The sequence below is a fragment of the Onthophagus taurus genome, chromosome 6 (assembly GCF_036711975.1).
Source record: "Onthophagus taurus isolate NC chromosome 6, IU_Otau_3.0, whole genome shotgun sequence".
Lineage (NCBI taxonomy): Eukaryota > Metazoa > Arthropoda > Insecta > Coleoptera > Scarabaeidae > Onthophagus > Onthophagus taurus.
Genome location: NC_091971.1, coordinates 23,375,712 through 23,400,312, shown reverse-complemented (window position 1 = coordinate 23,400,312; position 24,601 = coordinate 23,375,712). Strand labels below are relative to the sequence as shown.

The window sequence follows — 24,601 nt, the reverse complement described above, 5'->3', positions numbered from 1 at the left end:
AAAAGAGAACATTGAACAAACAGAAATAATTTGAAACTACGAAAAAAGTCGGCAGATCTAAAGCTTTAGAGCTTGCTCTAAAGCTTGTTTATCATCCGATTTGATGACCATTACCCGCGCCCTGTCCTTACGACGAACGTGAATAATGCAGGTCCTCAGCCAGCAGTATTTATAGCCTTTCTCTCGACATTTCTAATTCGTATTCCTGAAGTGTTGCATTGAGAGACGTAAGATGTTCGCTTATAAACAATTTCCCAGTATCGTTGTTTCTACGATAAGTCTTTGCAGCAGATAAAAATTAATCTCGCAAGTTTCGAGATAGGAACTTGATCACGACATTTCTGCTTCTATTGCTGTCGCCGACACCGTTCTCCCCGGAAAGATTCCGAGAAGGGAGTCGTTGTATAGCATCAACATTATTCCCAGTTACAGGACAGTTGATAGCCACACCGATTCGTGAAACCACAGACTTAAGATCTTCGTCCTTTTTCTCTGGAATTCCAGATAAGATTAAATTATTTAAACGGGAGTATTGTTCCAAATTCTCAACTCGGGAGGTCAAATCACCGACGACAATTTTCCAACTTACATCTCAGAATTTCTTGAAATTTTCTTTTCTTCCAATGACTCTTTAGCAAATACAAACAAATTCAGTTACGTCTTATTTCAAAAAGCTCTCCTTTATAATATTTAAACTATATAAAAAACTTCTTACTTGCTTAATATCAATTTATACGGAACCGGTATCGAGCTTAGCCCATCATCAGCCGAATCTACGTAAAAATTTCATTACGATCAATTAAATGTAATGAGAAACATAATAAAAATATTACAATCATAAACTTACTGTCAAATAGTTAAAAAGTAACCCACGACGTCATTAAAACAAAAATTATGAAAAGAGTACACATTGAAATATATCAAGCAATAATGATGTATGTTATTGTGAACAATTAAAGTTAAAAACACAGTGTATAAATAAAATTGTATAGATAAAATATTGTAAAACACTTTAAAAAGAACGAAACGCACGAACAAAACATGACATGAGCACGAGAAAAACGACTATGAAACAGAAAAATAAAGCCGGATACAAGAGCCTAAACGAAAAACGATATGAATTTTTAACAAAAATTACAGACAATAAAAAATATAACCAATAAATAACATAATTCGCATCACTCTATATAGGATAATCTTTTAACTAAAGGGTTATATTCAATGTCGATTTGATCATTCAATAATGTGTATTCTTTTTTTCTCTTGAATTTATAAATTTCATATTGTTCTAGTAAGTCCATTTTTGGGCCTTTACTACATTGATGAATGATTTTCACATTATTATAATTTATTGTGTCCAGTGTCAGAGTGATGTCTGTAGACATTTGAATTACATTTATTCTTGTGTTCTTGTATTCGTATGCCTAATCTTCTTCCTGTTTGTCCTATGTATATTCCATCACAGTTAGAACATTCTATAGAATAAACACCGCATTTGTCAAGAGTGTCTATCTTCTCCATATGACAATTTGAGAGTAATTTCAGGATAGAATTATTATTGGAAAAAGCCAATGATATATTATACTTAGAAAAAATATTTTTGGACTGTAATGTAATATTATTAAAAGGTATAGGTTTGTAAATCTTAGGTTCTGTACATTTTAAGTATAATGGATCTTTCTGAAGTTTTATTTTATATAGGAGTTTATTAATAATTTTATTTGGAAAGTTATTGGTCATGGCAAGTTTATAAATGTAGGTAAATTCTTTTGTTCTATCTTCTTCAGAAAGTGGGTAGTTGAGGTCTCTATTGAGTAAAAAACGGAAGTTCGCCAATTTATGAGATAAAGGATGAGAGGAGTCATATGGAATTGTAGTATTGACATTAGTCGGTTTTCGAAAGATATCAAAACAGATTTTATTATTTATATTCTTAAGTTGTAAGTCGAGAAAATTAACTGTTTTGTTTTTTTCTATTTCCAAAGTGAAATTCAGACTAGGGTGTAGCTGATTAATATAGTTATGGAAGAGCTCCAATGAGAGGAGATCTCCATCCCATATACAAAAAACATCGTCAACATACCTAACCCAAGTAGTTATGTATTGTTTAAAAGGATTACAGTCATTAATAATAAAAGTATTTTCAATGTGGTCGAGGAATATTTCAGATAGAAGCCCCGATAGTGACATACCCAAGGGCAGGCCTTCGTTAATCTTGTAATAATTATTATCAAAAAGGCAGTAGTTCTGTGTAACAATGTGTCTCAAAATTGTGCTTTGGTGATTCACAATAGTATTGTTGTACTGAATTTTTGAAAAATATGTGATGTAAGTAGAAGAGTATATTCTATGGGGATATTTGAATATAGATTTGTGACATCAAAGGAGATAAAGATTTTATTATTAAGGTCAATATTCTTGGTATTATTAATGAATTGCAGTGAATTGGAAATGGAAAAACTAGGCTGGAAGTCGATTAGCTTGAAAATGTTAAACATGAAATTAGCCAATTTTGAAGTAGGGGCTTTTCTAAAAGAAATGATTGGTCTTATAGGCATACCCTCTTTATGAATTTTTGGCAGTGAATGTAGTCTAGGGATTTCAGGTTTCATATGTGTGAAGTAACTATTGAAAAAATAATTATTGGAATTGTTCAACTTGGGAGTGTAGTAGAGTAGTGTTTCTTTGCAGTTATTTATTATTTCTTTCGTTTTCCTAATGATGTTGTTAATTGGGTTTTTAGTCAGCTTGATGTAATTGTTGTTATGTAAGGCCCAAAAATGGACTTACTAGAACAATATGAAATTAATAAATTCAAGAGAAAAAAAGAATACACATTATTGAATGATCAAATCGACATTGAATATAACCCTTTATTTAAATATTTAAAAGAGTATCCTATACCGGGTGTCCCTCAAAAGTGGCTCACCCCCATATTTTTCTTTATTATTGGTGATATAAGAAAACCATTTGGAATGCATAGTTAGGTCGCTAAAACGGATTATTAAGACATGAAATCATTCTTTTTGTACTTCTGGTTATACCGGATGTGAGTACTAATTTCGCTATTTTTTTAAATCTATAATTTTTTTTTCTTCAGTTGGGTTGATAGTATAATTTCACATAACTTTTACTTGAAAAAATTTTCACGATCGCTTATAATTTAAAAAAAAAAAATTATGTTCGTTATTTTATAACGTTTTAGTACCTTCGGAAAATGTATTACAACTTTTGACGCATAGTAGCTAGGTTAATAGTATAAACTACGTTATGTCCCTCTTGATTTGCTATTTCTCGAGCAGTGATCACAGCTATGCTTTAGTCAGTGGTTCTTTTTTAATAATGGTGTAAATTAACAGTTGTATTAAATTAGTTTTAAAAGAAAAACGCGATCAAACAATTAAGTTTAATTCAATTATTTTTGATTTTTTTCTTTATTTTTTGTTCTTTTACACTAAATGTTCTGTAGCTGATAGTTACTTACAATGTCCATTGTACATTATAATTTGGATTGTTTACTTTATTTTGGTTAAAACCTCTCAGATCACCTGACCTCACACCTTTAGATTCTTTTTATGGGGCAAAATCAAAAATGAGCTGTATAATACACCAGTAAGGTCTTGTGAGGTATTAGAAAATAAATCAGTTAGAAATTGTATTACCTAAATATCTCCTCAGGAATAACGTCGAGTCGTTAGATCGACAACACGCAAGATACAATTATGTCAAAATCGAGGCGGGAGCATTTTGAAAATTTAGAAAATTAGTTTTTTTGAACTTACAATTGAATTAAATTTAATTGTTGGATAGCGTTTTTCTTTTAAAACTAATTTAATACAACTGTTAATTTACACCATTATTAAAAAAGAACCACTAACTAAAGCATAGCAGTGATCACTGCTCGAGGAATAGCAAATCAAGAGGGACATAACGTAATTTGTACTATTAACCTAGCTACTATGTGTCAAAAGTTATAAAACATTTTCCGAAGGTACTAAAACGTTAAAAAATAACGAAAATAATTTTTTTTTTCAAAAATTATAAGCGATCGTGAAAATTTTTTCAAGTAAAAGTTATGTGAAATTATACTGTCTACCCAACTGAAGGAAAAAAAATTATAGATTTAAAAAAATGGCGAAATTAGTACTCACATCCGGTATAACCGGAAGTACAAAAACAATGATTTCATGTCGTAATAATACGTTTTAGCGACCTAACTAAGCGCATTCCAAATGGTTTTCTTATATCACTAATAATAAAAAAATATGGGGGTGAGCCACTTTTGTGATGCGAATTATTTTATTTATTGGTTATATTTTTTATTGTCTGTAATTTTTCTTAAAAATTCATATCGTTTTTCGATTATGCTCTTGTATCCGATTTTATTTTTCTGTTTCATAGTCGTTTTTCTCGTGCTCATGTCAAGTGTTGTTCTTGCGTTTCGTTCTTTTTAAAGTGTTTTACAATATTTTATCTATACAATTTTATTTATACACTGTGTTTTTAACTTTAATTGTTCACAATAACATACATCATTATTGCTTGATATATTTCAATGTGTACTCTTTTCATAATTTTTGTTTTAATGACGTCGTGGGTTACTTTTTAACTATTTGACAGTAAGTTTATGATTGTAATATTTTTATTATGTTTCTTTTATTTAATTGATCGTAATGTAATTTTTACGTAGATTCGGCTGATGATGGGCTAAGCTCGAAACCGGTTCCGAATAAATTGATATTAAGCAAGTAAGAAGTTTTTTATATAGTTTAAATTTAAAACTTGCAACATGAATCCCAAACATACTCCTTTATAATGACATTAAAAAATAATTTTAAGAAAATAGTGGGTTTTCTAATTTTTCTTGGGCCAGTCGTATGTTTAAACAACGTAAATCACTCAAAGCTAACTTGACGTAATGGATAAGTATTAATAGTAGTAATAAAGTAATCCATGTTGTAATAAATTGCTTTTATCTCGTTAGCTGACGGTTGACGCGGATTTATGTTCATTAAGACTTTTCAATTTGATGTTGACCATAGTGTACGTCCTATAAAATGTTATTTTAAAACACTCTGTATGTTCCAACTTTTACATTACCAGGTAGGTATCAAAAAAAATGTACAAATACAACGATGTTACAAATCACATCTGTTTTGTTTATTATCCAATTGTAATGAATTAAATATAATAATAACAATTAATAATATAATAAATAGAATTAACATTCACCTTTTAATTAATAAAAATAATTTAATAAATAGAAAGATATTAATGTTAATTATTAATAATGATTGAAGGATCATGATTAGCACATATCTGAGGAATTAGTTTTCATATAATAAATTTTACCAACTTGCTAATCTGTTAAATCGCTTTGTAGAACCTCACTCTATACTTGATTCTTTGTGTAAAAATTCGATTTTAAACACTCATTATTAAGTTCTAAGTATTATATGCATTCCAGTTGTACATTCGTCAATAAATAATATGTTGAACTAATCAACCAAAACTTGAATTTCTAATTAAAAATATTTTCTTTTAATAAACTTTTTAAGAAGCGAAAAATGTAAATAAATCCACAAAAACTCTCCGTATTAACAATATTATATTTCGTGTTCATGTTCAACAATAAAATCACAAAATTCACTTTTCATTTTCTTACATTGTACACTTATATTCTTAATTGTTATTATATTTGGCATATCGTTTTTTATTATTACGTTAATATTAAATCAGTTAGCTGTTTTTTCTTTTGCATTCTTATACACAAGATTGATATATTTACATCTTTGTATCATTTATTATTTTTTATATTAAGAAAAAACATTTATTATTATTCATTGTTATTATTTTAATATACTGTTTTTGTTTAAATAACTCGTTTCTTTATAAAGACTACCATATTTTTAAAAATTCTTTAAAAAATAATATATAATTATATTTCTATTCCTTTATAACTATATCATTTTTTTCAGATTTCTACATTTATTAAAAATAAAACAATATACCAATAATGAGATTCATTTTATCTCGGTATTAATTTCAAAAATAAACCATATATGGGGCATTTAGTAAATTTACCTCTATATAAATATTAACCATACAGTGTTTAATTATGATTAAATAAATCACACAATTAAACCATTCAATTTTATATTTATTAACATTTACAGATTACGTTGAATTCGTTTTTTAGATTATGATTTAAAAAAATATAATCTCTCCAAAAAGATTAACACATCTCGCATTCTCTCTGGTAATTGAGAGTACTTTTCACAAATAATATATTTTTTTTAAATAATTTTAAAATATTTTCATCTTTACGGTTCAAAATTTAAAAGATATTCTTTCAGCCGATTTGGTAAATTTAATTTATTCACACATAATCCGGGTCTGCGCCCCATACAATTATGTATCGTAACGCGACTAATTTGTTTTAAAGTCCTCGGTCGTTTATATAAATCGCGTATAATACAGGTTAAAGGTTCAGTTGCTTTCCCTGGTACAAGACTCAATTGTTGCGTATACAAAATTTTTAAACACTCGAATAAAGGCTGATGTTTCATTACCAAATAAAATAAAGTTATTATTTTTGCAAAAGACATTTCGGGATCGGTTACAATGTTCTCTTTCCGAGACACCAACATGACGTAATAATAAAGGATATAATTTTTGGTTTTCCATTTCGATTGGGCATATAATTGATTATTTTTAACAGCCTCTGAAACGTTTACAGTCAAATCCGGGTTTGCACCATACTGGATTAAAGTTAACGTTAAATCGTAAACGTAGTTGATGTCGCGACAATCTCGTACATTTTGTACCATATCCATGCAAGATTGCAAAATATGTTGAGTACGCATACTAACACGTACATTAGGATCTAAACCGTGAGTTAATAAAAGGATTAAAAGGTTCTTTATAAACTCGAAATTACTACTTTTTTGCCCGTCACAAGCTAAAGTAATATTTTCTGAGACCGTAAAAACTAAAACATGCAAGGGGGTTAAGTTTTCTTTGTAGCTACAATTTGGATTTGCACCATTTTTCAATAATATCCTTATACAATTAAGATAACATACTTTCATGTTATGTGTAAAGTGATGAAGTGGATCTTTGTTTATTAGTGGCACTAAACATATCATTATTGGTACAGAACCATCTCTTCCCACCATATTTGGCTCACCTAAAATGTACATATTAATCAAATTTAATTTCTAAAAAAAAATCTATTTACCTCCTTCATGAATTAACATATTTAAAAGTTCATAACAAATTTCCCAATCGCGGACATGTCGCAAAACACACGCTAACGCCGAATTTCCAGCTTGATTAATCGATTGTTTCGCCCCACATTGAATTAAATACCTTACCAAATGTAAAACGTCCCATTTATTCCATTTATCACAACCATAGCGCGCCTCCTCTAACGCATACCGAAAGATTAACGCGTGCAGCGGTGTGTTTCCGAGTGAATCGGGGGTGTTAATAATTTCTTTGCAACCGTGTTCTAATAAAAGTCGAATTGTTGACATTGTATCTTCCGCTGATTTATGAGCAACAAGAAAAACCACGTGGAGTAATGTCATTTGTTGGGTGCAAGTTCGAACTGTAGTATCAGCTCCGGCGCTTATTAACAATTCTAGAAATTTGCTGTCATGTAAAACAGCGTAATGAATTGGGTAATATTCTTCTTTTAAAATGTGAATTTCTTCACTACGTTCCATTACGAGAAATTGAGTGCATTTCCATGCACCTCTTTCACACGCTGCATGTAACATTGGCTTTCTAGATCGAAAAACAACGTTCTAGAAAATAAGAGACGTTAGAATTTGGGAGTTTTAGACAACGATCTGGCAACGTCGCTCGCTTCGTGAATGTTAGAAAACAAGTAAATATGTGGCAGAATTTTGATTTGCTTTTGTTTTCACAGTTGACAACAAAGACCGTATTCGTACAGTACAAACCAGACAAAATTGAAATTTTTTGTATTTTCTATAACTTGCTAGAATAATATGGTTCCAAATTTTTGAACAAAACAAGTAAGAGGGACCAACGTACAGGGTGGGCCAATTTGGGTGCTATTATAGGCTATCTCAGAAACTATAAGAGATACGAAAAAAGTGGGTGCCATGTCTCGGTCTCTTTTTCCAAGACTAATCGAATCCCGCAAAGACCAAATCTCTATCTTCTTTTGTTTTTAAGTTATAGCCAAAAAGTTAAATTTTAGCGATTTCAAAAAATGCTCATATTTCGTTTATTTTTGAAATTAGAGAAATGGGGTTAATACATACTTAAGACACTTTTTTGAGTAGAATATACTGCTGTTACAAAATTTTAAACATAGCTGATAATTTTTGAGATACAACATAAAGTTTTATTTTTTTAAATACAAACTATACAGGGTGTCCCGTTAAGCGTACGGAGCGGCTGTATCTCAACAACGGTAAGGCCTAGAGGTTTGGGAAAAAAATCTTTATAAGCAAAGTGGGCAAGAGAAATAGCTGGAAATTATTTTGAAGTTCGTAATTCGACCGCTAGGGGGCGTAACTGCATTGGGAAACATAAAATTCCCGCTATCTCAGAAAGTTAGACGATGAGCTATAACTTTGACAACATCATTTAGTAGCTTGGATAATACCGCATCGCTTTTGTTTTGCAATATTTTTCATATCTGTCATAATAAGGGAGGGGGAGGCCAATGCGTTTTCAAATGTTTACATTTTAATATCTCCTGGACCATTCAACCGATTTGAATATTTTTGGTCTTGTTTGAAAGAGCATTTCATGCTCTTTTAAAAAATATTTTCAGTAAGACCGCTTGGTTTAAAACAAATAAGCTAGAGGGCGTTATCTGCAGCGGTTACATATTTTTGTGATTTTTGAAAAAAAGTTAAATGGAACGGTACTATTTACTTCACAGACCGTTAATCACCATAAAATTTGCTAAATATTAGTGAAAACCGCATCTCGATATCTCCATCCATTCTCGAATTATAAAAGAAAATGTTAAAAATTCGTATATCTTAATCGGATCAAGTTACCTTAGGAAACAAATAAGTGATAACAAAAATTTTAGTATCTAGAACCTTCCTCCACACTTTATCCAAGCTTAGAACTGCTTCAAAACTACTTGTGAGGCGTGTTGAAAAGCCAACGGATCAATGAAACATCAACAATGATAATAAAACAAAATAAACCGAAACACTTAGAATAACTTAAATTTTTGGCAAAAATAGCTCTCTAATGTTCGAAATGTCTTACATAAACCTCGATGCATTTATTTAATCTAGTTTCGACGAAAAAAAAGCGCTGCTAAGTCTATTCCCTGGACACGTTTTTACTGGTATTTAGTGTTTTGTCATATTTTCCCTGGTTATTGGTTTTTCTTGAAAAGTCAGGTCGTTTAGTCTACCCAATAGATAAAGAGGTGAAAGCAATGTGGGTTTTGCTCGAACCAAGAATGCATATTATGCAAGTTTACATCAGCTTGTGGACAGATGCTTCATGCATCCATAGCATTTGTGATAAAAGGTTTGGATTTGCCCAAATCATATTTAAAAGTCAATGGTAATAGTTCAGTCTGTTATCATAATCGGTATCTGTTAAGGCCTGATGTAAAACAACGTGGTGGAGATATTATTCTCTTGAGAACTCTGATTTACGAATTCATAGAGACGTCTGAATGGGCTTACACGTTGCCAGTTTTCCGTAATCTTAAAAACACTTCTAGAGAAAAATGTCTTTCTTTGTCGTAATTGCATTGCACATTTTTGCCATGCAGTTGCATCGTATTCGAAACATTGAAAATAAATCATCATACGCTCTATCATACGCTTCTGCGTTAGTAAATGACATGTTTACAGTTACCATGATAATGTGATTTGTTTTTCTCGATGAGGTAACTGGATCCGATTGATGGCACTCGAGTTTTTAACATTTTCTTCTATAACTCGAGAACGGGTGGCGATATCGAGATGCGGTTTTCACTAAAATTTAGCAAATTTTAAGGTGACTAAGGGTCTGTGAAGTAAATAGTATCGTTCCATTTAACTTTTCTTCAAAAATCACAAAAATATGTAATCGCTGCAGATAACGTCCTCTAGCTCATTTGTTTTAAAGCAGACGGTCTTACTGAAAATATCTTTAAAAAGAGCATAAAATGCTTTTTCAAACAACACCGAAAACATTCAAATCGGTTGAATGGTCTAGGAGATATTAAAATGTAAACATATGAAAACGCATTGGCCTCCCCCTCTCTTATTATGACAGATATGAGAAATATCGCAAAACAAAAGCGATGCGGTATTATTCAAGCTATTAAATGATGGTGTCAAAGTTATAGCTCATCGTCTAAGTTTCTGAGATAGCGGCAACTTTATGTTTCTCAATGGCAGTTACGCCCTCTAGCGGTCGAATTACGAACTTCAAAATAATTTCCAGCTATTTCTCTTGGTCACTTTGCTTATAAGGATTTTTTTCCCAAACCTCTTGGCCTTACCGTTCTAGAGATACAGCCGCTCCGTACGCTTAACGGGACACCCTGTACTTGGGGTGTATAGTTTAAAAGAAAAAAGGGGGTACCAAAAAGTTGGGACAATTGTATAAAAAAAAATACTAAATGATTAGTACCAAAAATTTTAACATAGTACAAAATTGGTACATAAATAGCACTAAATTATGGCACTATGAAAATGCTGATATCTTAAAAGGGGGGTGTAACTGGACGTCCACCTACACCCCCCAATTTGATATATATAAAAAATATACTAAATGATTAGTACAAAAATTTTTAATGCCGTACAAAATTAGTACATAAATAGCACAAAACGATGGTACCATCAAAATGCTGATATCTTAAAAGGGGGGTGTAACTGAACGTTCAGCTACACCCCCCACTTTGATATATACAGGGTGTCACACAAAAAACGCCCCAAGCTGTAACTCTGTCATTTACATTCCGATTTTCATGAGCGGGTTATCAAATGAAATGGTTTCATGAATACTATACAGGTGTCTTTTCTCTACTAAAATTATATTCAAAATGGATGTATTGTACATCAGTTGATTCAGAAAAACAATCTCTGTCCAATGACGTAAAGAAAAATATATAGAGCAATTTGTAAAGCAAAAGTTAATAATCGCTTAATATTGAAGATGGCCTTGGAAAAAATTTATTTGTAGCATGAATCATAGTATTCATGAAACGATTTCATTTGATACCTCGCTCATGAAAATCGGAATGTAAATGACAGAGCTACAGCTTGGGGCGTTTTTTGTGTGACACCCTGTATAAGAGGTTGTCTAGATTCGTACGCAACCATACTACGCATTACGTCACATGTGGAAATAATACCGCCAAGCAATTCAAATTAAACAAATGCACGGAGCACCACATGGCCATGAGGTTGCGTGCGCAATCCGTGATTGCTTACGTCACGAAACACTTCTGCTCTTGCCCCTCGCCCACAAACTAAAATCAAAGTATTGCAGCATAGGAACTTAGACAACCTTTAATATACAGGGTGTATCTGAATGACTGCAACAAATTTCAAGGGGTGATTCTTTAGTGATATTTAAGGGTACTTTGATATATGAACCATGGGCGACTTCGGCTCCCCTAAGGAGCTACACCCCTCCAAAAATGGCGGAAAATTTTAGTTTAATTTCTTTTTCTTAAAAACCATAAACGCTAGAAAAATGAAATTTGGGGAATATGTTTTACTCATAATAGGGCACGTTTTGACCCTATTTGTACTTTCAATCTACCCTTCTAAACTACTAAACGTAACCACCCCCGTTCAATTTATGCCTAGATTTTTTTTATGAAGATGATAAATTCATTGAAAAAATTTCAGTTAGATTGATAAAACTATTCTAAAACTTTTTTGTCTCTCTGATGTTCTTCTAAAAATTAATAATTTTTGAGAAAAAAAATAATTAAGCAAACACTAACTGTTCAGCTGTAGGGTTGTTAATCGAAAGTTGGAATGAATTTTTAATGAAAAAATTTTAGTAGGCTTTGCAATCTTTGTCAGAAATATTTTTGACGTTTAAATATCAGTGGTTTTCTTACTTTATTATTGTTTTATTTAAAATTTTGAAACGTCGAGTGAACGAGCGTAAATGCGATAGCTTTATTCAAAAATTATTTTGAAAAACAATAATAATAGTAAGAAAAACTGACATTTAAACGTCAAAAATATTTGACAAAGATTGCAAAGCCTACTAAGATTTTTTCGTTCAAAATTCATTCCAACTTTTGATCGACAACCCCGTTGTTTAACGGGCAGTGTTTGCTTTACTATTTTTTTTCTCAAAAATTAGTCGTTTTTGGAAAAATTTCAAAGAGACAAAAAAGTTTTAGAATACTTTCATCTATCTATGTAAAATTTTTCTAATGTATTTATCATCTGCATAAAAAAATTTTAGCAAAAATGCAAAGGGGGTTACATTTAGTAGTTTAGAAGGATAGGTTGAAAGTACAAATAGGGTCAAAACGTGCCCTATTATGAGTTAAACATATTCCTCAAATTTAATTTCCCCAGCGTTTGTGGTTTTTGAGAAAAAAAAATTAAACCAAAATTTTCCGCCATTTTTGAAGGGGTGTAGCTCCTTAGGGGAGCCGAAGTCGCCCATGGTTCATATATCAAAGTACCCTTAAAATTCACTAAAGAATCACCCCTTGAAGTTTGTTGCAGTCATTCAGATACACCCTGTATAAACCTTGTACATGACCCACGTGGTATAGATTGTGAGCGGGCGTGAGCAGGCATAAAAAATCACTCACGCGCACATCTCTAATTTCAACTTCACGAAAAAAAATTTGAAAATGCGCTTATTTTAGCGCGTCTAAATGTACTTCTCCCCTTAAAGAAGTTTTTAATTGCACCTGGAAGAGCTATATATTCAAAAAAATTATTTTAAGAAGCAGGAAACATATTTGAAAGCAAAAGGAATACACTACTATCCTTTTGCTTTCAACTTCCTTTTGCATAAGATTTTAGTTTTTTATACAAAATGTTTATTTTTTTGAGAGTTGATTTGATATATATGACTATATTTTGCTTTTTATATAAAATATCCAGTTTAGTTACTAATTGTTATTCTTGTTTACCTGTATATACCTCCTTATCCAGCTTAAGTATGCAATTTAATACCTGGTACAATCCTGTACCCAGTAAGTGATACACAGTCATTAAAAATTCGCCAGGAATCTGATAAACCGCGTACCCAGTACATCTCTAGTTGTGACACTTCCCTTGTGAGACAAACAAAGGTGTAAAAAATTGGCCCACCCAGATTAAAGAAAAGCGAGCGACTTTTCAGATCGTTAGTTTTAGATTTTAAAGAATCTCACCCAAAGATCTTCACATTTTTGAGCCAACATAATCAAAATATTAACTTGATCTCCATCTAAAGCGTAATACATTGCACTTTGAAGTTTGTTTTGAGGTTTTTCTCGCTCTCGTTCCATACAACTTTCATCTTGTTGTATACTTACTAAAAAAATAAATTAAAATACATAACCTCCTTTTAATTAAGAAAAATTATTTATATTATTATCAATAATTATTTTAATTTATTATTAAAACTTAAAAAGATAACCTCAAAATAATTATTGATAACCTATAAAAAATATCCTACAATATTTTCCTCTTTCTTCACAATTATTGCTATGAGGTCCTGGCCAACACATTCTAGCTTCAACATCAATTTTGGCACCATGTTTTAAAAGTAAATCAACACATTCATCATGCCTAGAAAAAAAATTTTACATCTACCTTAACCTTAAAAAGAAACAAATTACCCTTTTAAACAGGCTATATGTAAAGGTAAACTACAGGGACACCTATTAACATCTGTAGAAGAGTGTCTATTTAAAAGCCACCTAACGAGCTCAATATTATTTGCACCCACACATTTTTGAAGTAAATTATAACCGGCTTCATCATGTATCATCAAAATATTCTCATTCTAAGAAAATTAAACAAAAAAAAATTAACAATCACCTAAAGCAACAATTCAGAAATATAATTTTTACCTTTGGTATTTGTTGTAATAATCCTTCTAATCTTTGCACCCCAACTTTAGGGTTAGCACGAAGGGCATCAAAAACAGTATGAACTTTTTGTCGTGTAGAATCGCTAACACGGTGCCCGTGACTTGTCGATAATAAAACACTACCAGAATGAAAAACTTGACTTACAGAACCCCCCATTATAATTTCTTATTAGTAGTTGGGACCCCCAAAAAACATGAAATTACAAGAACCATCAAACGTCATAAGGTAAGAGAGGTTAGATGGCCGTTTTTCGCTCTGAAATAATATCACGAACAAATTCAAGCCGGTTTTTATCAGGTTTCCGCACGAATGATATCATTGTTTACGACGTAAATTCTTCAACAACAAAAAAACCGCAACGTTTTAGAGAAATTGCGCACCACAAATGTTTATGTCAAAATTGACATTGTCAATCGATATGAAAGTTCGTTACGGCCTCTATCGGTAATTAAGGCGGAAGTCTTACAGGTTTCTGTTTTATTTTCTTTCAGCCCCGCGTAATCCGATTATTTTAAAATCTTGTTAAGGATTTTATAAAAAAAAAATCTTATAATAACGGCACATCTTTTTATAGGCACTTAAAACCACATTATTTAATATATAAGCTTTTTTATGAAAAGAAGATTCTTATATAACATAGTTGGTAAAGTTAATATTTTTAAATGATAATTTTTCTGGCACGAAACGTTATTTTAAATTGATTGCAACGCGTCATAAGTACGTCAATTGTTACGTATCTTGGTATAATTTACTGTTTTTTTAATTGTCGGCAACGTATTTGCGTTTTAAAAAATAAAAGGAATTGAGTTAATAAAAAATATTGAACGTATTTGAGTTTGCGACATTAACAAATATTTCTTTGTTCTTTAAATCCGTGATGAAAGTGGCTGTTGTTTAAACTTAGGAAGATATATTTATTTTTTGTTTTAATTTTCAATTTTAATATTGTTAATGCAGGCAATCGCGAAGCTTTCTTGTTGATTTATAACTTTGTTTATAAATGGAAATCCATTAATTTAAAAGTGAATGCACGGGAATAATGTATTAATGTAAGAATAAATTGGACAGGGGTTATGAAAAATATCTGTTTTAAAATCTTTTATTTATGTATAAGCTGATTTTCAATCTCATTAGGAGGGGCGTTGATTTAAAGACCGTCAGTTGAAGATCCGGGTTTTAAAAGGCAACACGGACTTTTGTACTTTTTACAAAAAATAAATATTTTTCCTTGACGACATTCTTCTTTCTTCTACAACAGAAAAGGAAAGAATGTTGGAGATTCAGACCAAATATAGGGTGTCTCATAAAAAATATTTTTTGTTCATAAAAACGTTAAAAATTTATTCTTAGATCAAATTAATGTAAAAAATGTTAATTTAGAACTATTAAACCTGTTTATGTGTCCAACCATGTGGATTTAGAGGAAATATAAACATTATTTGCCAACTTAACTTTGCGAATTTCAAATAGTTTCAGGTCAAGGACCGTGGAATCTAAGAGGACTGCTACATTCGGGGAACAGATGCACAGCGCGACGGCCCGTTGGTGACGTCACGTATGAGTAGGCAATTACTGTTTCACACTTTGAATTAGCAAATGCTTAATTTATTCTATTCGGTTTTGTCATGTTGTTTGTTTGAGACTTTTTTTTTATTGTTTTTGATATTTACAATTTTCCCCTTAATACATTCTAATATCTCTTATAAATATATTATTTTCACCCTTTACCCTCTTCCTCCATTTCCATACCCTCGGCTCCTCGGCCCAATCATCCCCTCATCCATCCCTTTGTCTCCTCACCCCCACAACCATTCTCATCCATCGTTTCCCCTCTCTCCCCTCTCCTAAGATCTGACCCCGGTCCAACTCCTCCTCCCTCAACTCACGGTACCCATTCAATATATGTTCCAACGTTTCCCATTCCTCCCTGCATAGCCTACACCACCTCTCCTCATCGGCCATCCAGTATCTGTTAGCTCTCTCCTCGTTTCCACAACGGAACCTCATCTCCTTCCAATAACAAGTATCTAGGCAGCCCCTCCGTAATTATGTCCCTGAACCTTTCGTTATACCTTCCCTCTTTTATTTGTGTCCTTCTTTCCTGTCTCTGCACATCTCGGTCCCTATCTCTCAACTCCCTCCACATCTCCCTACCCACCCTTCGTCTACTATTTATCTCAGTTACCGAGTAGCCCGCTCGTCTATAATAGTTGTCTCTGTCTCCTTTCCCATATCTGATCTTTCCCTCTCTAATTTCCCTCCAACACTCCCCCAAGATTCCGCAGTTTGGCCTCCCTTCTATTCTTTCTTCATATTTCACTGCTCTCCTGCCCGCCTCCACTCTGACCTTATCCACCTTTACCTCTTCCCTCACTATATACCCCGGTGTTTCTCTCGCCACCCCAAGCACGCATCTCCAGTATCTAGCTTGCACGTCCTCCAGCATTGCCTGCTCTCTCCATCCCATACCTCTGCCCCATACATCATCACACTGTTAACCAGACCTTCAAAGATAATCTTCCACGCTGCCACATTCCTTCCAAAGACTCTCTTCCCCCAACCCCATACTTGTCCCATCACCTTATTCGCCTTTTTTGCCATAGCTATCACATGCGACCCCTCCCTGTTGTCCTCCCTGAACACATACCCCAAGTAAGTATACTCCCTAACCTCCTCGATCTCTTTTCCCTCCCATCTCCAGTTTTCTGTTCTTTTTCTCCCACCCTTACAAAACTTCATCATCCTTGTCTTCCCCACATTCACTTCCAGCCCCTTCCCCCTAAAATATCTTTCCAATGTCTTTATCATATCATATCTTTCATCTCCGCCGCTTCTCTCGCCATGACCACGATGTCATCCGCGTATGCTAACATATGCACCTTTCTACCTTTCACCACCAACCCTCCCATTTGCCCCTTCCCCAATCTATCCTCCAGGTCCGCCGTATACAGTGCAAACAGACTTGGGCTCAGCGGACATCCCTGCCTCAGTCCCTTCGTCGTCCAGAACACGTCGCTCAGCTTATCTCCCATTTTTATCCTAGCCATAGTCTCCATGTATATTTCCTTCACTCTCGCAATTAGGTGTTCCGTGATCCCCCTCCTCCCCATCTCCTCCCACAACTTTCCCCTATCCACCTTATCAAAAGCCGCCTTCAAATGTATAAACAGGGCGTACAATTTCCCTCCCTTCTTATCCAGCTCTCTATCTGCCAAATGCTTCAGCACGTACACGTTGTCGATTGCTCCCCTTCCCTTCCGAAAGCCTGCCTGCCCATCCGGCAAAATTCCCCCCAACTCCATCTCCTCCTCCAGTCTTCCCAGTAGTATCTTCGTGTATACCTTGTATGCCGAGTCTAGTAGGTTAATTCCCCTGTAGCTCTCCACCCTTCCCTTATTACCCATTTTATATACTGGGCAAATTACCCCCACTTTCCATCCCTCCGGAATCCCACCCCCTCTCCATACGCTATTCATCCCCTCCAACAACATCACTCTCACCACCCTTGATGCTTCCAACCATGCCTCGTTCTGGATCCCATCTTCCCCTGGCGCCTTTCCCTTCTTCAATCCCCTAAGCACTGCTTCCATCTCCTCTTCTGCTATCTCCTCTCCCCCATTTCCCTCATAGCCTCCCAAACCCGTTAGCCTTGTTTCTACCCCTCCCAATAATCCCATAAAGTAACTCTTCCATTCTGTCATGTGTATTTCGCTGGTTATCCTCTCCCTACCCTTCTTTCTCTTTTTCAGATACCTCCAGACCTCCCCTTCTCTTGTTATCCCTCTAATCTCTGCCGCCTCCTGCTCCCTCAGTTCTGTTTTCTTTCTACTGCATAACTCTCTGTATCCTCTCCTGGCCTCCCTATATCTATCCACCCCTATCTTCCCCCGTCTCCACTGCCTCAACCTCCTTCTCCCCTCCCTCTTCGCCTTCTTGCACTCGCCATCATACCAGTCGTTCCTCCCTACTCTGCCGCCCCTACGTACCAACACTCCCTTTTCAGTGTTGCATCCCGCACTACCTGGATAAGTTCTTCCAAACCATTGATCTCTTGTATCTTCTGTTGCCAAGTGTCGAGGTTTCCCCTGTAGAATGCTACCCCTTCTTCCGACCAGTCTGTCCTGATGACCTTGCTCCCCAGTTCCGCTCGCCTTCTGCCGTCCACCCCCTTTACCACCACCTCCAACGGTTGGTGATCCGACTCTACCGCTTCTCCCACTTTAAACCTTCTGTTCCTTCTCCATTCCGCACAGTGTCCTTCGACCGCAATCGTCCCTCCTCTCCCCATATCTCCACCCTTCCCCTCTCGTTTGTTTGAGACTTAATGAAGTGCATAACATAAAAGAAAAATCTTTATCGGGTTTAACCGTGCGTCTCTTAAGACCACTAAACCGAAAATTTCTATTTCTGGGTTTTGTGTTAGTTCTAGTTTTAATTGAATAGAAATATACAACAATCTAGCGCTGAATAACAACTAAAGCTAGAGCTAACACTGGACCTAGATCTAGAAACATTCGGATTTACCCCGTCTTAATAGACTCACAGTTAAACTCAAATATTTCTAGTTCTAGATCTAGTGTTAGTTCAATAAAAACATACAACAACCTTGCTCTATCTAGTACTCCCTAGCACTACCTAGCACTGTTACTAGAACTAACAGCAGACCTAGACCCATTTTAACAAACGCACATCTAAACCTCAAAGTTTCTACTTTTAGGTCTAGTGTTATTATTATTATTGCTGCCGAGCTGAAGGGAGCGGCCCCTCTCGTTACCGCGACCTATACAATCTATAACTTGTATAGGTCGGTTAAATCTGTAACTTTAGAGACTTTCATTGGTCTCGTCTTGAGTCTCATGCATAAGGTCTTGCGTCTAGTATGAGAGTCTTGCAGGTAAGTATTTCTGCAAATAATATCTGCAATATTTCTGTAAATATTTTCGTATCTACACGCTGGAATTCCATTATGATATGTTGAAAGTACCTCTTGAAGGTAGACATGGACATGGTGCATTGTGTCAAAATGTTGTTGATTTAAAACCATATGCTCCTGAGCACAAAGAATGGATACTGCTAGAAGAAGTGCATAAATTACTAGTCAATACTTTCCAAGAAACTCGGAGGAGAGAAGTACGTCAAATTGCCTATGGTGGTTGTATGTATCAATATACTAATAGATAATATTGAGAGCAAAATATTTGCATGGGACCGAAAGGCAGAGAAAAACGAGTGGTGAAGCCACGAGTTTTTTAATGAATGAGTGACGTGTTTTTTATGCTATTTTTTGTAATTCGCGTTAAATTTTGACAATGTACGGAAATAGGTATGTAGCAGTTGGTAACATCGTAACATTTGAAAATAGAAATTTGAATTGACAATTAGAAACTGTCAAAACACAAAGTGTATTCACGTGACAAAAATGTTTCCCAAACCTCCCGAATTATTTTCTCTTATGAGAAATTGCTCAGAGTTCGATGTCCTCATCATTGTGAACCTTGTATTCGATGCTAAGAACATGTTTAAACATCCATAAACAAACATTGTCACATTGACAACTAGAAAAATTAATGATCCAATGTTACCAACTTGAACTGGTTCCATAAAATGTTACTAAAATCTCATTACAGCATCGGATGCTGTAAGGAGTCTCATTACAGCACCCGTTTGAGTACTGTTATAGCTTTCATTACCGTCGCGAATTACAAAAAACTAATTAGATTTATGCTGCAGTTTTAATTTTCGATTCGCGGCATAAGATAGAAGTTTTTGATATGACAACATGGAGCCACGAATTAAAAGAGATTTCAATTCAGAAATTTGAAAATGTATACAAAGCCTATTTCCATCAATCAGAAGGGCAACGTTCGAAAGTAACGGCATTGTAGGAACGAGGAGATTCTAGAGCGGAAAAGTCGGATTTTGTAATTGATTTTGATGTTTTGTATGCAGTAAATCCTACGCCTTCCGAAGGAGAATGGATGCAGGAGCTTCAAAAATATTATTCTATGCCTCGGTGTAATAAAGACACACATATATTACAATGGTGGAAAATTCATGCTTCTGAATTTCCTATTTTAAGTTTAATGGCACGAGATCTCTTAAGCATATCGGCTACTTTACTCCCGGCTAGTGCTGCATTAACTATAAGAAAACATCGAAATCGCCTTAATAATAAATCTGAACGATGTTTGTTATGCCTAAACGATTGGATGAAAAACAAAATCATTTGCGACCGACAGGGCTGAGGGCTGTAATTCTCTCTTCCGACTCTTACATTATAATAGGTAAATGGGTTTTCATCCATATTGGTATATTATATGTGTTTTTTAAAAAATAAACAATGTTTATACTCCAATATATTATTTAAATTTATTAACTCTACCGGTTTCGGCCTAGACCATCATCAGGAGACTATAAGGTTTTAAACATTCATAAAATACAATTAAATTAAAGATAAAATTAAAAATATAAAATGTTACTTTACCTCGTTGTATAAGGTTGAGGTTCGGAAACACATTCAAATTTACATTCAATTATATTCAAATTTTGATATATCATTAATGGACTGTAAAATGAAATAGAATGATGTATTGAAACTGATGTATATCGAAAGTTTTAACGATTAATGTATTACTTAAACTTAGAAAATGAGAATGGGGATGTAGCAGATGTGTCAAGTGAAACATATAATGTCGGGTGGAACATAATCATGTTCCATAGGTGAGTGTGTCGTTTTGTCAAGAGCGCATGTGTTGAAATCTATTAATAGACTGGGTTAATATGGTTCAAAATAAAATGGAAATTTACTTATAGAATAGTGTAATGGAAATGATTGGAATATGGGAACTAGTGTATAAAAGGTAGGGGTTTTAGGGGATAAGAAATTTAGTTAAATGTATTTTCTGGTGGTTTGAATTTAATGTTGTATGGGTTTGATAGGAACTTGTACAGGGGGATTTTTTGTAGTTAAATTTTCGGTGTTTGGATATGTGTTTCGGATTTTGTCGATTTCATATGCTTCAAGTAGGGTGAGTTTGAAGCCTTTGTTATGTTGATGGAGGAGTTTTATATTTTTAGTTTCATCAAAGGTGTGGTCGTTTGTAAGAAAATGTCTTCCGAAATTTCAGTTCCGTTTTGTTTATGTTCTTTAACTCGTTGTCTGATGTTCCTTCCTGTTTCACCAATGTATGTTGCTCTGCAGGTGTCGTATTGGAGTGAGTAAACGCTGCTTTTAGATAGTGGATCAATCTGGTCTTTTGCGTTATTTAGGATTTGTAATAGGGTTGACTTTGTTTTGAAGGTGATCTTTATGTTGTATCTTTTGAAAATTCTTTGTATATCTATTGCAAGGTTGCCAGGGTAATTTACGGATCTGTATAGGATGGATTCGTTATTTTCTTTATATTCAGGTGATAAAATTTTACTTATGTCAGAGTTTATTTGTTTTTTTGTATGTTTAGTTGTTATGTACGATGTTCTTAATTATTTGTATTTCTTGGTTTTTGTAGTTGTCTGTCAATGGTGTTTCTTGTATGCGTTGAAAGCAGCATGTTTGTGTATATGGTGGTGAAAGGAGTCTGCAGGTATTATTGTATCTGATTGAATCGGTTTCCTGTATATGTATGTTGTATTCAATCTTATTTCCAACTTTTTTTCAGAGTAAGATCTAAGAAATTGATGGATTCATTCTTTTCAATTTCCATAGTGAAGTTGATTTTGTTGTGGAAACGACAAAACGACGGTTGACGTGTTGTAGAAGTTCACTGATGTTGTTAGGCGAAGAGTTATCCCAGAGTATTAAGATGACATCAACATATCTTTTCCATAGTAAAATGTATTTATTGAATGGATTGGTAGGTTCAAGTAGTGACGTTTCTAGTTGTACGTAGGCCCAATAAACCATTCGTGGTTTGAGACCCCAGTTCCTTCCGAGGAACCAGCGGTAGATCTGGTTAGCCATAACTATAACAAACTGGCGCTGAATAACAAGTAAACGTATAGCTAACACTATATCTAGAACTAGAATGTTTCGGGTTTAGTCTTGAGTTTTAAAACAGGTTTTTATTTACATGATTTCTATACACAATATTAAAAAAAAAATAGTAATATTTATTAGATTGGCGCTAGTGCGCAATTAGAAATTGAAAGGTTAATTCATGAAACCTACTTGTGGTAAATGTTACTTTTATTAAATTTACTTTAGAACTAAATACCCAACTTCTAAAAACACACAGCAAACACAAAGAACATAACAGCAGCTACTTCATTTTCTGGATGACAAAAGAATAAAGGATGTAGCAGTGTTTTTAGATTTTAACGTCCATGGTATCAGTATATTTATAATAATTATTTATAATCATACAAAATAATGACTTTTTTGATACAATTCTTAACTTTCCAGAGTGCACGCACTTACACAGTCATACGCGATGGACTGTGAGTTCGCAATTACCAATAGAAACGATCGCCGAGCAAAAGATGGCCTTAAAATTTAATAAATACACTGTGTAAATACGCGATTTGGGTATTGCAATACCAATACTGTGATATTGGTTGCAAACTTGCAATAATGACGTCGGGTACGATAATTAATTAACACACTGTATGTCGCACTAACTGTTAATGTACTCAGCCATGACATAATGGTTTTTCTTTTGTTATCGCAAAAAGAATGTCTTGTAAATCCAAGAGGTAATTCTTCAGTTATTATATTCACATTTATTTCTCGAATCCATAAATACTTTTTCATGTCCAGCACGATCGTAACGTACGTCAGTTGAGGGTTGGACTTGTACATCTGACTGAGGTCTTTTGTAGGGTTCTGAGATTTCTTCTTGTCCACTATTACCACTCTTCCTTTTCTATTTTCTGAGCGACTCTGATGCTGGCAAGGTCTCCCATAGCGCGGTTTGAAGTCAACTAAAGTCAGCTAACTGCATAATATCCTTTTGAGATTTCCCTTTCATTGTACTAATTTTTATGTACGGTACCCAAGCATTTATCACAGTCATGTCCATGAGGTGATAGAACAGCCCCGTTGTCCACTTTATCGATCGATGAAACTGTCCATCAGATCAACGACCCCCATGTGGGCATTCTATTCTTTTACGACCCGAGGACTTAATATTTGGACATTCATTTTCAGTTTTTTTGTCGTAGGGGGTTATACTCTCTGCTGATTCAAAACCAACATAGCCGGATAGCAATAAAACTTGCTAATTGTCTTTCCAGCTTGTTGCCGAAAATTCCATATCTTCAAAATTAGTAACATTTTCATGGTATGTTCCTCTGGGTACGTTAGACTTCAGGATTTCTTTTTTCTCTCGCAAATTGCAAGACTTTCCAAGTGTATTTCTCTGTACAGTGCCAAGACAATAAATGATTTTATCAAATCTATTCCCAATTATGGTTTGTGATATTGGATCAAATTTCACATTATCTGACCTGACACTAGGATAATGGTAAGAACTAGTAAAAATAAAAATCCTAAGAAATGTACGTAATTCCGAGGCAGTAACAAGTTTTGTAAAGTTGGGGTTCTTTTGAAAAGGAAATTTGTTTGATTCATTCACAAAAAATTTTAACCTACTCATGCATGTGTCTTCTTTTTTCTTCTCAATTGGAATCTCGTATTAGAGAATCGTGCTTTCATGAGTGGCTTTCCAGAGCATTTTTCCATTCATCTCTGTTCTCAGCCATCTTGAAAGTGAGCGCTAGACTTTGAACCGTGATATTTGTGATAAGGCCCGTGTACCTTGTAGGGAATCCTTAACGCTGTTGCCAGCTATTATGTCCTCTAAGGTAACTTTTTTGAGGCCGTCTCTTAGCACCACTTCTAAAAAAAATTGCAATGTTTACAGCTACCTAGAGTCGCAATCTCTTTTTTTCCCCTCTATGTCCATGGAATTCTTAGCATTCTGCGCCACCAAAGCTTTAGTCGGTTTGCTATTATTTGGAGCATCACTTTGCTTACGTGGAAGATGAGGGTAATTGTTCGATAATTGTCACATACCTCAATGAAACTTTTTTTGTGAAGTGATCTATTTAGTCCAGTCCTCAGATTCCAAATCAGTTGGCATATTTTGTGCATAAGATGAATTCCCGGTTATTCTAGTGTTGTTATCATCTCGGCTACGACGTTATTTTCCCCTGGTGATTGTGCTGTGTTGTAATTTTCTCTTTAATTTGTAATTCCATTAAATCGCTCTTAAAAAATTAGGGAGCTCTAATGTTGAACGGGTTTTTGTGATGGGGGTTCCGTCCAATCGAAACAGATGGTGAGCTCCAGACAGGACGTCGCGCCTTATTTTTTTATGTAGGTAAGATAAAGGCGCGACGTACTGTCTGGATACGCCATCTGTTCCGACTGGACGGAACCCTCCTCTCCCCGCATAGCTTATTTCTGTTTCTCTTTAATTTATAATTCCATTAAATCGCTCTTAAAAAATTAGGGAGCCCTAATTTTGAAAAACTGATAACAGAATCCGACAACCGACATTATTTGACATGTTTTGGTAAAAACCACGTTGAAAT

General features: G+C 34.2%; 2 protein-coding genes across 2 annotated transcripts in view; one reads left to right on the top strand and one right to left on the bottom strand.

Moving 5' to 3' along the window:
* LOC139430264 (uncharacterized) overlaps window positions 1–24,601 on the top strand; it is a 291,985-nt gene that overhangs the window by 123,776 nt on the left and 143,608 nt on the right. The window lies entirely within an intron of this gene.
* LOC111415311 (ankyrin-3) lies at window positions 5,139–14,575 on the bottom strand. The gene is made up of 6 exons (XM_023046925.2): window positions 14,048–14,575; window positions 13,814–13,980; window positions 13,651–13,763; window positions 13,364–13,506; window positions 7,241–7,811; window positions 5,139–7,189 (listed from the first exon to the last, which is right to left on the bottom strand). Exons 1-6 carry the CDS (start codon window positions 14,222–14,224, stop codon window positions 6,324–6,326), a joined length of 2,037 nt encoding a protein of 678 aa, XP_022902693.1. The 5' UTR covers window positions 14,225–14,575; the 3' UTR covers window positions 5,139–6,323.